This window comes from Phoxinus phoxinus (genome assembly GCF_949152265.1).
Source record: "Phoxinus phoxinus genome assembly, chromosome: 6".
Lineage (NCBI taxonomy): Eukaryota > Metazoa > Chordata > Actinopteri > Cypriniformes > Leuciscidae > Phoxinus > Phoxinus phoxinus.
The window spans coordinates 10,828,962-10,841,416 of NC_136881.1; the positions used below are offsets into that span (position 1 = coordinate 10,828,962).

The following is a 12,455-nucleotide window of genomic DNA, read 5'->3' on the forward strand; positions in this document are numbered from 1 at the left end:
GTGGACAAAATCAAGTCCCGCCCCATATATTTCTTGTTCGAGAAGCCGTTTCACTCATATAGGGAAGAAAAGACTATTTCAACTTAAGTTTCATGCCAACTTTAAGTAAACTGCTTTACCCCTCGTCGGTGCCTGTACGACCCTACATAGAACAGTTTCCTAGATTATGTAACATCTCAACAACATTAAATCAAAGATAAAATATCAATTTAGGCAGCTTTCACCACTACACGGTGAGTCAAGTACTTGTGTTTACCATCTCTATCCCAAACTCTATAAACTCAACAGTTTGTTTTAGTGATAGACATGATAGGCAAGTTTCTCAAGGATGAATGTATGAATGTATGGCTGGAAAGAAAGTTCTTTAAAAAAAAAAAGAGGAAATATTGGCCTACAACTAGAATGCATACATTGCAATAAATTTTTCTAATAGCATTGCAGTAAAAAAAAAAACTTTTGGAACCTTTACTTTTAAGAGTGTTGTAAAGTTCAAAATTGTATCTACCCTGACTAAAGACAAAGACTATAGATCTATACCCATGATGCAATACTCATCTTCAGTCAGGCTTATATAGATCAATTGAACAAAAGTTGTTATAGCTGGTTATTCCTGCTGCCATAAAGCTGGAAGTAAACCAAACCAAACAGAAAGACTATTCCTGTAAACGTTTATCCCAGTGTTTATTTTATCTAAGATTGAGAAAGTACAAGAAATGCTTGTGGCCTTGTTTTATTCCAGTGAAGAAAAACAGAGAGAAAAAAGCTAATTCAAGAAAGAAAACTATTTTTGGTTCCCCAAAGAACTTTTCAATGCACCATTTTTTTTCTAAGTGTAAAGAAAATGTATTCATCTAGATAACCTTTTTTAACTATAAAGAACTTTTGTAATTTTTTGTGTAATGAAAAGTTTCTATGGATGTTTAATAATTTTATGAAACCATAGATGTCACCTTTTTAAGAGTGAAGGATACAAATGAGGCTGTGAGAGATGGACTTGCTCTGCGTCCAAATATACTTCCCTATATATAATTATAATCTGAATTCACAGTATTTATAAAACAGAACCTGGATGACCTTTTACGACAAAATTCTGAAATGTGCATCTGACGGACACTTTACTATCCCATGGGAGGCCATGGGAGAGGAGTTGTGAAAGGCAGGGAAGTGACACAAGGCAACTGACACATTCATTCAACAAAATATAGCTAGCACAAGTATTCTATAAGCAAAAATATTTCGCTAAAAGAAGTTTGTGACGTTTTAAATGAGATATAATGAGCTTTACTGTACAAAATTAAGACAAAAAACTATTTTGGACACTTTCTGGTTGTCAGGAACATATTGATAGTTAATGTGAACTTGAAGGAAACTGATTCACTGGAATCATCTTGGGTACAGAAAAGTAAATGCAAAAATGTCTCAGAGAAGCGAGTTCTGGGAAAAGTACATACTCAGGTTGTCCCTGACTCTGCAAACGTGGAGAAAAACATCCTGTCTGAACGACGCCATTTCCCCTTAGGTGCTTTGATGCTCTTATCCATAGCTCTTATCTTATACTGCATGGAAACAATCGTAAAGTCAGTGAATAGAAGACTAACATTGACTAACCAATGATGAACAAGTAAGAATCGCAATAACATGTGGTTTTACTGAATAATTAAGTACATATCATTTAATATAAAATATAATATAAAGAAACCTCATTGCTTGATTTGCTACTATCTGCTGACTCAGACGACGACATATTTTATCCTACGTCGGCCACCGTAGCTTCTCTTTCGAGTTCATGTAGGGATAGGCCGTAAGTGACAAGCTGTTTGCAATTCCCAAATCTCACCATAGATGCCGCTAAAAATTACACACTGCACCTTTAACTGTCAAAAAAGCATCAATGATAATGTTTGCAGATGACTCAACTGTTTATGCTTCAGACTCATGTGACAAACTTAATCATGTTCTGTCTAGAGAATTGGATTCGGTGTATAAGTGGGTTAGTGGAAACAAATTAGTCTTAAATATATCCAAAGATCATTGGATCAAAACAAAAATTGATGCTTGGATCGGAATTAAAGTTACATACAGCCAGGCAAAGAATACAACGAGTAGAAAAGGCTTAACTGTTGGGTTTGGTTATGGATAGTAGTCTTTCTTGGACAGAACACATAAATACCATTGTTAACAGAATGGGATGCGCCACTGCATTAAAAAAAAAAAAAAAAAACTAAAAAAAAACAAAACAAAAAAACATTATGACCGAAAAAAAGAAAAGAAAACAATTTTTTTTGATTTATGTGAATTAGGAAACTTTAAAAATAGTAACAGAGTCATTAATATTATGTCACTTGTCATACTGCACTGATGTGTGTCCGCTGCATCTAAAAAGGACTTGACAAAAATCCAGGTTGCGCAAAATAAAGCAGCAAGACTTGTTCTGGGCTGCTCAATTAAAACAAGTAGAGACCAGATGTAGTATTCTACTCTTTCATGGCTCACCTTAAACCAAAGAGTAACAGTGACTTTAAAGTCCGCGTGAACCGGAAGTTGCAAACGACTTTTCTCAAGTGTTGTGACACATTTCCGAGTGAAAGGGAATATTGAACAGAGGGCAGGGTTCAGCGCTCCTCCTCTCCATCTCTCGCCCATAGCAGAGTAACGGTTTGAGGGGAGTGGTTAAGCGTTTAAGCAACCCAAGTTGTCAAGCCTATGTCATCAGAAAAGAACGCCATTCCAGACCCGGAAGTAACTTTTCAGACTTTGATTAAAGATAACTTCGGCAAACAATTTTTTTCCGTGTATTAACTTGCACGGATTAATTGTTTACCACAAGACGAGTAATATCCGCTAACAAAGTAAAAAGGGTCAATTTTGATTTCATGCCGACTTTAAGCACTATGATATTTAACACATTGACGATGAAAATGCATATTTCTCTGTTTAATCAAATAGTAGGCTATATTGTAACTCCGTGCACAACCATAACACCAGAAAGGCAAATAACGGTCATATAATGACCCCTTATTCAAAAACGAATTTTATGAAGAAAACCGTCCTGTATAGAGCTATTGTCATCTGGAATAACATTCCTATTGAAGTTTGTCAGCTTTGTAAGCTGTCATTTAAAATAAGTCTAAGGTGTAACATGTGTTGATGTAGCTAGGTTCTTATAGGCCTATGTTTTGATTAAGGTAATTGTAAATTAATTTGTATTTATGTTTCGTCTATCGAAATTAGATTGTGTATGCATGTACGAGTGTGTGTGTCTATGTAAATATATGAAATGTGTACGTGTTAACTGTGATGATCGAAATGTTGTTGTATGTCATTTTTTAGAATGGACCCCGGGAAGACTAACTGATTGCACAGACTTTCAGCTAATGGGATCCATAAAAATAAACTAAATAAAAAAACTGATATCATTGCTACTTCCAGCAGACTGATGCAATAGCCTGTTCTAGCCGCGCTCTCCCTGTTATAACATTCAATGTTGTGCGTTCATGCAACAAATGTGAGTAAGTATGTGAATATTGCTTAGTAAACACTTTGTATTTGTTACTGTATGCAGTTGATTTGCAAGTGACGATCGCAAATGACCAGTAGTAGGCCTATGTCCTGCACAACCGGAGGCTGCAGTTTCAGGTCCGAAGTTCTACCGCAGTTCCAGGACCCTAGTTTTTTTTTTGTGACAGCGCCACCTACCGAACTGGATGATATAGCGGCGGCTGCAGTTTCAGGACCCAGATGGTTTAGTTTGTGGCCTACATAGTGTCAAAATCCACATATTATCTTATTTATAAGTTTTGTTTTTAGGTGATCCAGTTCTGTTGGTGGCGCTGTCACAAAAAACTAGGGTCCTGGAACTGCGGTCCTAGAACTAGGGTCCTGAAACTGCAGCCTCCGGTTGGGATACCCTTTTCGGAGAGACGCTAATTCTATGATCACATTGAGTTAACACGTGCTTTTGTTATGTTGCGTGTCATGCTGTATATTGGAGTTTATCTTATCATATAATTTGTAATCTGACAGTTAAGTATTCATTTGTGATGACTGTTTAGTCAGTTATTGATACCCTGCGTGAGGTTTGAGTACAGATATGTTGTATTAATACTGCATTCCTTAATTTATATATTCTACAGACCACAACATAACGCAATAACGTCACATAACTTTCCCTCCTGAGATTGTAAATGGATGTCACTTACTGCCTGACAAGTGCTATTAAAGAGAAGTTTGAGGAAGATATACTTCTCTCGTGCCCGATTCTCTTACCGGAATCACTGTCCATAACTGTGAATTAACAAAGGTTGCCAGAGGTGCTACTCTGCAACATTTACAGACAATTATTTCATATCCATTTGAATGGAAACACACACAGACAACCATTTCATATCCATTTGAATGGACACACACACAGGCACAGGCACTGTCCACCTGCATGTCTCTCTGATGTCCTGAATAATGTAGTTTACAAATGATGCATCTTTATAAAAATGATACATAACCCATTTCTTCAGGTATGATCTTCATATATTTGTGTAATCAATCAGGATTCCACAACTACATTTGGAAAGACTATGTTGGTAAAATGTGTTCAAATGGTGGACTATACACAGCGAATTTGAGAATGCATCTGTGAAATGGGTAAACATCTGAAGCACTTCCTGCATTTCCCCACTAACAGAAAAGATTCCACATGCAATTACCCAACTGTAATCTTTTATTCATAAACCTAAAACCTAAAAGTGTTTCATGGCTTCACTCAGGACAGGTATCTTATTGTAAATACTGAACCAGATGGATTATGCTAATTTAAACTGATGAAATACATTTTTAAGAGTTGGCTTTGGTAGAAATAACTGGACATGTACTCACGTTTTAATGTGCAGATTCGTCACTCTATCTGAAGGGATTGTCTTGGCCATCTACTTCTGCCTTCTATAAGACATAACATGATTGAAAGTAACTGAATGGTCTCACGTTATTACTCACATGACTTTATTATGAACTTTTTTTAACCTTAGTTATCTCATAAATGTGACCCATGGGTGTAAATCAATATATTATTGTCTGGGTAGAAAAAAATGCCCCGATTGTGGGAAATCCATATCTTGTTCTATATCAGATAACACAATTTATGACAGATTCACACGAAGACATTCCCACACCTATCAGCAGTTAATCCCGTTATTTCCTGTCTGGCAGTAATGGCAAACTTATCTGTTTGAAAGAGAAAGAGAAAAAAACACTGATTACAGGATTGAGGCGTAATGGTCAAATCATCAGGCAGGAACTCTTCCTGAAAGAGATCTTGAAGCCCTTGGCGGAAACAATCCAGTTCTCTCTGTGTTAGGAGGTAAACATTTTAAACAAAACTCTTTTGTTGGGTGCAATTCAATTGCATGGAAATGTTACAGTCTGTAAATAGCAAAAAAAATATTATCAAATGTACCAGCACTGGAATATTAAAGTAGCTTGCTATAACATTGTCTAGCGTCCAGTAGAAAATGCTAATTTTCTACACTTTTCAAAATCAAATGCCATTAAATTAGGCATTTTAGTGAATTCAATCACACTGTGAAAACAAAAGTAATACAATTATTTTTGCAAAAGATATTGGGTATAGGCAAAAAAACACACACAAAAAACACTGTCAAACTACAGAAATATCAAACAATGAAGGTTTTACCCTGTGTTTTCAGGTCAATGATGTTTATTACTGATTATTTCATTTATTATTAATCATTAGTGTTAGCAAATTATCTGATTTCTGTGTTTTTTTAATAACCAATCCCTCTTTAAATAGCCTTGCTATATGAAAATGTCATGCATTCTTAGGCATGTTCTTGTGCCTTCTTTGAATATATGCTTTCATAATTCATTGTCAAAAAACTGCAGCTTTCCAATGTGACAACTTATCCCAATGGACCCAAAAAGGTTAATGTAAAATTAACTGATTTTTTGCTGTGCAATAGACCTTAGTCATAGTAGAGCCATATTTAATTTTTGACAGGAATGAAAATTATGCTGTAACTAAACCCTAAAACGACTTGTTTTAGTTAATTATCTGTAAGACTGGGGCTTTATTAATGCTGTTCATTGATTCAAGTAAAAAAATGTTGACATTTGGGTATAAAGTGTTTTAATTCTACAATATGTGGTGTAAAAACGTCTTAGTGCTGCCCTCTTCAGCACGTCTATCCCTCACAGCTTTGTTTTCTTCCACCTAAAATGTATTATGGAGGCTATGATTAAGGTGGAAACGTATTTTTTGGGGGAATACCATATATGGTCTCTTCAGAAACTGACTCCCAAATAACATGAGAAATGTTCACTGCCTCAACTTGCCCCAACCTCCCCTAACTAACAAAAGTGTGGGGAAAAAAGGTTCATGGTTTAAGTATTCTGATGCTGATGAGGAGAGAACAATAATCAGCTGGCCACTGACATGGTTTACTGACATCCAATTTTTTTGGCCTTCAAAACATCTTAAAATGCACATATGTAGATCAGAGAAATCTAAATTTTCTCGGGGGAGCCCCGAACCCCCCTAACTAGCCAACCTCCCATTCGGGACCTCACTGATTATAAAACCCTGCCATATATGTTAATGAAACTACCGGTAGTTGATAGTAAGCATTAGACCCTAAACTAAAGTGTTACTTTTTTTTTTTAAACCCTCATTGGGGGCTGAGCCCCCCTAAAATGAAAATCCTAAAATCATCCCAGGTTGGGAATGCCATATATGGTCTCTTTTAATGAGTCTCTTCAGAAACTGACTTCCAAATAACAATGCATGAGAAATGTTCACTGCCTCAACTTGCCCCAACCTTCAACTAACTAACAAAAGTGTGGAAAAAAAAGGTTTGTTTTAATTATTTTTTAACTGACACGGTTCACACAGACTAAAAGTTTTCTTAGTTTCACAGTAGGTAGATAATTGCTTCTTTGTTCAAAGTGCCATTGCATCATTAGAACACTATTACAATAAACTTGCAGATTATTTGAGATTGTCTGTTTCTGATAACAGTTAAAAAGCCTCCACAGCAAAGGCTTCCTGAAAGCAAGCTGTAATCTTTTCTTTTTGGTGACTCTGCTTGAATCATTTTTCCATTGTATTAAAGAATAAACTAAGTCTCATACTTCAATTAGCAAAAAAATTTGCAACACTGGATAACATCTTTCTCAAGGGAGAGATATTTGTGGTTTGGCACTAGTCTGTATTTTTTTCTACATTCCTGCACAGCGCACTGAACTGTGCATGCAGTGAAGATAAATATCATACAGCATGTATTTAGTGCCCATTTTTAACTGAATTATGGTATTCACACTGTCAAAGACATGGTCAAAAAAGGTTAATTATCAATAGTGTATAGAGTAGAGCACCACTCACTCACACACAAGTCACTTTAAATAGGCTACAAGCAGCTTTTCGTTGGTCAGCGTGGCACATTTATGTGAATCTTGAACACAAAACTTGTACCCACACAACAATAGTAGCCCTATACTCACACTAGGCAACTCTACTGTCTTCAGAAAATGCAACATTTATAGTTTATATTTGACCGTTTCATCCATTTTCAAATATGTTCATTTTCAACAGCATTTTGTGCAGTGTTCACAGAAGCAGTCATAATCATCAATGTTCTCAGTTACAATAACACACAATTCTCACACTCTGACTGAACTCCACACACTCATCAACATCTGCAGCGAACAAACACACACAGAGAGACTATGGTTTCATTTAGACACAAGAACAAGGGGAACATTCAAGCAAAAACTGATAACAACCAGTCACAACCTCAGGATGTCCTGTATAAAAATAGGCTACCGTGATGATGGTGAGTTAATTATTCGCTTAAAATCGAGGATATGAAAAAGGAATGTGAGAGAAAAGGGAATATTGGTGGAAGCATTGCGCGTTCCGTCTTTCCAGCATCTCAACGTAATTTTTGGTTAAATAAGACACATGTTCTCATATGCAATTCACCTTTGGCTAAGCCCCGCCCCCCTTAGTTACTGTTGCTACCTCCGACAACTTCATATGCGCTCTGGTTTGGCATCAACATGGCTTATGCTGTGACGGCTCTTCCTGCTGAAATTTTATCAAACTTTTATAAAGCAGCAAATAAAGTGTCCGATAGAAGTAGGCAAACGTGTCTGCAGTGTGCGTTTGAAGGCTTTATTCAAGACATACGGTGAAACGCGAGCAACAACAAGGCATCCAAATACAGGCAAAAGCATAACGGTCACAGTCAAAAAATGAACACAGCATATACTAATCGAGACGGAGGCTGTTACTCACAATATCAGGAGAAACACTGTTCATGCAAAACTGGGTAGGTCTCTATTCACTTCTATAATCGTTATTATTTACAAAGCAAACGGACTACGCGAGTATAAAGCTGTAACGTATTTATTAGCAGCGTGTCCTGCTAGCGTATCAACAATTAGGGCAGAGAACCGAAATCATAAATCTAAACCAGCATAAAACTGTCTAACTATAACTTCACAGTAAGGTTAAAAGCTAAATGTATCTTAGAGCACAAAAGTGAGCTTGTTGATCTTGAGGGGTTTCGCTGACTGTGAGGACGTCCACACAGTTTAATCCAAAGACGACACTTGTCAGTATTTAACTTCGGTTTTGGGAAGGGGAAAAAACGGACACCCACTCCAACCTCTCTGGGAAACGCGTATCTGTGTTACAAATGCCCCCGGCACAACGTTTAACCATATTTTTTATAAAACGACGACGTAATAGCCTGCTGAGACCAAAAATATGAGCCTCCTGCGTTGAAGTCAATGGAGCGCCGTGAAAATGTGTCGGACCCTCTGTGGGAGCTCGTTCTTCGCTGCGCTGTGATTGGTCAATCTACATTCTAGGGCGTGGCTTAGCCAAAGGCGAATTCTCGTTTTAATCTGACTCCATGAATTAAAAAGGTTCAATGTGCAATAAGGTTATGTTTACACTTAAAGGAACACTCCGACTTTTTGGGACTTTAGCCTATTCACCTTATCCCCCAGAGTTAGATAAGTCCATACATACCTTTTTCATCTCCGTGCGTGCTATAAGTCTGTTTGACGCACCCACCGCTAGCCTAGCTTAGCACAAAGACTGGTTGTAAATGGTTGCAGCTAGCATACTAATCCAAATAAGTGACAAAATAACGCAAATATTTTCCTATTTACATGTTGTGATTTGTATAGTCACAGAGTGTACAAAAAACAAAGTCGCATGAGACACAGATATATTTTAACCGTATAAATACTGGGAACTATGTTCTCTGAAGGCGAAGCACTGCTACTTGAGCGGAGTGATAACCGCAGCACCTGAGACATCACGTTGGTTTTGTTGACAGAAGAAACAACGGCGCGTCTCAGGTGCTGCGGTTATCACTCCGCCCAAGTAGCAGTGCTTCGTACTACATACAATGACATTTTTATACTTTCCAACATATACAGCAAAGAGTAGTTAGATTCATAATGCAAATTGCCCATTATAAAATAAGGTGCTTAGTGTTATTTCACTTAATTGTCTAGCATGTAGTTTCAGTTCATGGTTCATTATCCTGATGGCATTGGGATAAAACTGTTCATGAGTCTGGTTGTGCGTGTTTTGATCGATCTGAAGCGTTTTCCAGATGGCAACAATTCAAAAAGCTGATGGGCTGGGTGATTCGGATCCGTCACAATGTTATGCGTTTTCTGCAGGCAGCGGGAGTTAAAAATGTCATCCAGGACCGGTAGCTGTTGATTTGTGATGTTCTGTGCTGTTTTTATAACTCTTTGCAAAGCCTTTTTATCATCAGACGAGCTGCCTCCATACCACACCAGCATATTATATGTGAGGACACTTTCAATAGAACAACGGTAGAATGACACCAGGAGACACCTGACAGGTTTATTTTTTTTTAAGCATTCTGAGAAAGTACATCCGCTGCGCCTTCTTGGCTAATGCTGTGATGTTTGTTGTCCATGAAACGAAGGTAGGTTTATTAGCCTACAATAATTTTACAAAATAATATAGGCTATTATTAGCCTACTTTCTGCCGTTGGTCACTATTTGTATGCAGTTATATAGGCTACTATTATTTACTATTTGTATTGGTGGCTAAAATAGATCCTGTTTTTGCCAGATAAACAATGTAAATAAATAAATAAATATGTATCTGTGTGTAGGCTATTGAGAGTCTTGCAAAATTCAATAATTTGTTTTAATCAGATTTGCTAAACGTGATTTGAATGATTGTTGTATTTTTTTCTATTGCTGAAAAACACCAAATGCTAAGTCGTAAAGTATACGCACATGACAATGTTGATCATAAAAAAATGCCTGAAGCTCATTCATTATATCCTGTCACTTTCTTATCACGTGGATAACTGAGGGTGACACGATGAGGTTCATATCCTCGTGACATCAGCACAAATTTTCCCAAACTGTTATGTTGCGCAATTTCCTCTGACTCACTTCCAGGACGAAGCTTTAAAAGAGCTGCAATCTCCACAATGTGGACAGAATTCAACAGAACTGAACACCTAGCAAGCATCAAGAATACTTTTCCTTTTGTTGTTTTCATTAGTAAATCTAAGCTTCGCTTTGGCAGAATGAACTGCAAAATCTTTTCGGTCTTTTTTATTGTTGCCCTGGGATTCCTGACCATTGGTGAAGGTAAGTCAATTGCAAAACCAAATTCTGCTTTAAAAAGTTTTTCAGATTAATTTCCATAGTTTGTACATAATATGCACTTTAGTAAGTCAATTACTTACACAATATTAATTTATTCTTGTGATTTTGCTTTCAGGAATGAGTCTTAGAGGTGTGGGTGTAGATCTACGCTGTCACTGCATTAAAACAGAGAGTCGCCGCATTGGTAAACACATAGAGAGTGTGAAGCTCTTCCCTCCCAGCCCACACTGTAAAGACACAGAGATCATGTGAGTTTACAACTTCACAATGTCACTTACAGATTGATCCAGATTAATACAATCAAAAATATGGTTCTTACTGGGGTTTTTTTCTTAATTTTTAGTGCCACTCTAAAGGAATCCAGGAAAGAGATCTGTCTGGACCCGACTGCTCCCTGGGTTAAGAAGGTCATTGAGAAGATCCTTGCCAAGTAAGTGTCAATAAATTCTCATCATTTGTTTGGGAGAGTGACAAAAAAAAAAGTACAACCAATGAAAAAGTATCCTACAAATGATCAGATCTTCACAAGGAAATAATAATGGCTCTAAATAAATGTTTTTTTGTTTTGCAGCAAAAAACCATGAATATCTGGATCATCTGTGATGTTGAGTTTGACGATATGCACTGTCCACATCTGACATTTTAACCTGACATTTGCTAATGGGCACCATTCTGCTTGTTTATGTTTAAAGCTTGTTCAATGTTGTGTTTTGTTTACATAAGTGTTGTGCTGTATTTATATTTATGTACTTATTTATTATATATATATTTTAATAAAATGATTTTGTACTAAATTTCTTGACATTTGTTTTTTCATTTGACATTTTACATATTTAAAGACATATTTGTTTATTTAGCCTGTTTTATTTATTTGTGTTAAAAAAGGTGCAAACTCAATGACAACCAGTTTAAAACAATGACAACAAACATCATTAATATATTTTTAATGATTAGATGGCTGCAAATCAATGCACTTTCTCCTGACTCTTTAAGAAAAATTAAACGGCTCTCTTTTCATGTATCAAAAAATCATGGTTCATTTTTAGCTTTTTGTGGTCATTGCTTATACAAAGTCCAATTGTTTTGAGTGTTTCTTTCGCTGAAAAAAACCCCCAGTTATTTATAAAAAAGCAAAAGACACTGGAGGCTTGAAGATCGCTTCACTACTTTTTACCGCCAAATTTGTTCAATCATTGTAAACAGAGGATTTACTCTGACTCTTGGATGTTCTTGGGTCCTTATAAAAAGAAAATAATCACTTTATAATTCAATAAAATATCATTATGAAAATTATTACAAATACTTATGATGTGTAGAAATTAGTTAGACTCCCGAAATGAAGTGGATTTAAAGGTTGAATAAAATCTGAAAGTAGTTTTTTTTATCTGTGTTTGAGCAACTAGCTCTACTGTCAGTCTCTCAGAGCATTGCCCTGCATACTGAGTAGGTTAGAAAGGCACATCTGGCAAACTTGTTTCTATACAAGACTGCACATGTTGCCACAGGCCACGTGAAGACTTGTGACCACATCAAGAGAAAACACCATTCTGTTGCACCGTCAGCCACTCCCCTATTATCTGCCGCTAACTTCATTGCACTTTGGACAAGTATTTCATTTTTATGACAGAAAATATGCATGGCTGTGATGTTAGATTATTAGATCAACCTGTTATAATCAATGTGGGAGTAATAAATCAATGAAATGCAACAATATTAGTGTGTTCTGAGAAAAAACACATAACAGACTCATTTGTTTTTCATGTTTTATTTT

At 36.5% G+C, this 12,455-nt stretch overlaps 2 protein-coding genes across 5 annotated transcripts in view; one reads left to right on the forward strand and one right to left on the reverse strand.

The window, feature by feature from the left end:
- camk2d2 (calcium/calmodulin-dependent protein kinase (CaM kinase) II delta 2) overlaps positions 1–9,099 on the reverse strand; it is a 44,662-nt gene extending 35,563 nt beyond the window's left edge. For 2 of the 4 annotated variants that reach the window (XM_079616391.1, XM_079616389.1), the window contains exons 1-3: positions 9,044–9,099; positions 5,163–5,214; positions 4,870–4,932 (exon numbers count right to left, since the gene is read on the reverse strand). In XM_079616391.1, the coding sequence (XP_079472517.1) occupies positions 4,870–4,919 (50 nt within the window). In that variant the 5' untranslated portion in view covers positions 4,920–4,932; positions 5,163–5,214; positions 9,044–9,099. The remainder of the gene's footprint in view (positions 1–4,869; positions 4,933–5,162; positions 5,215–9,043) is intronic. The other 2 variants (XM_079616388.1, XM_079616390.1) reach the window with 2 other exon arrangements.
- A 1,274-nt stretch (positions 9,100–10,373) lies between these two features.
- Positions 10,374–11,478, forward strand: cxcl8a (chemokine (C-X-C motif) ligand 8a). Its single transcript, XM_079616397.1, has 4 exons — positions 10,374–10,666; positions 10,800–10,932; positions 11,028–11,114; positions 11,256–11,478. Exons 1-4 carry the CDS (start codon positions 10,504–10,506, stop codon positions 11,266–11,268), a joined length of 396 nt encoding a protein of 131 aa, XP_079472523.1. The 5' UTR covers positions 10,374–10,503; the 3' UTR covers positions 11,269–11,478.
- The last annotated feature ends 977 nt before the right edge of the window (positions 11,479–12,455 follow it).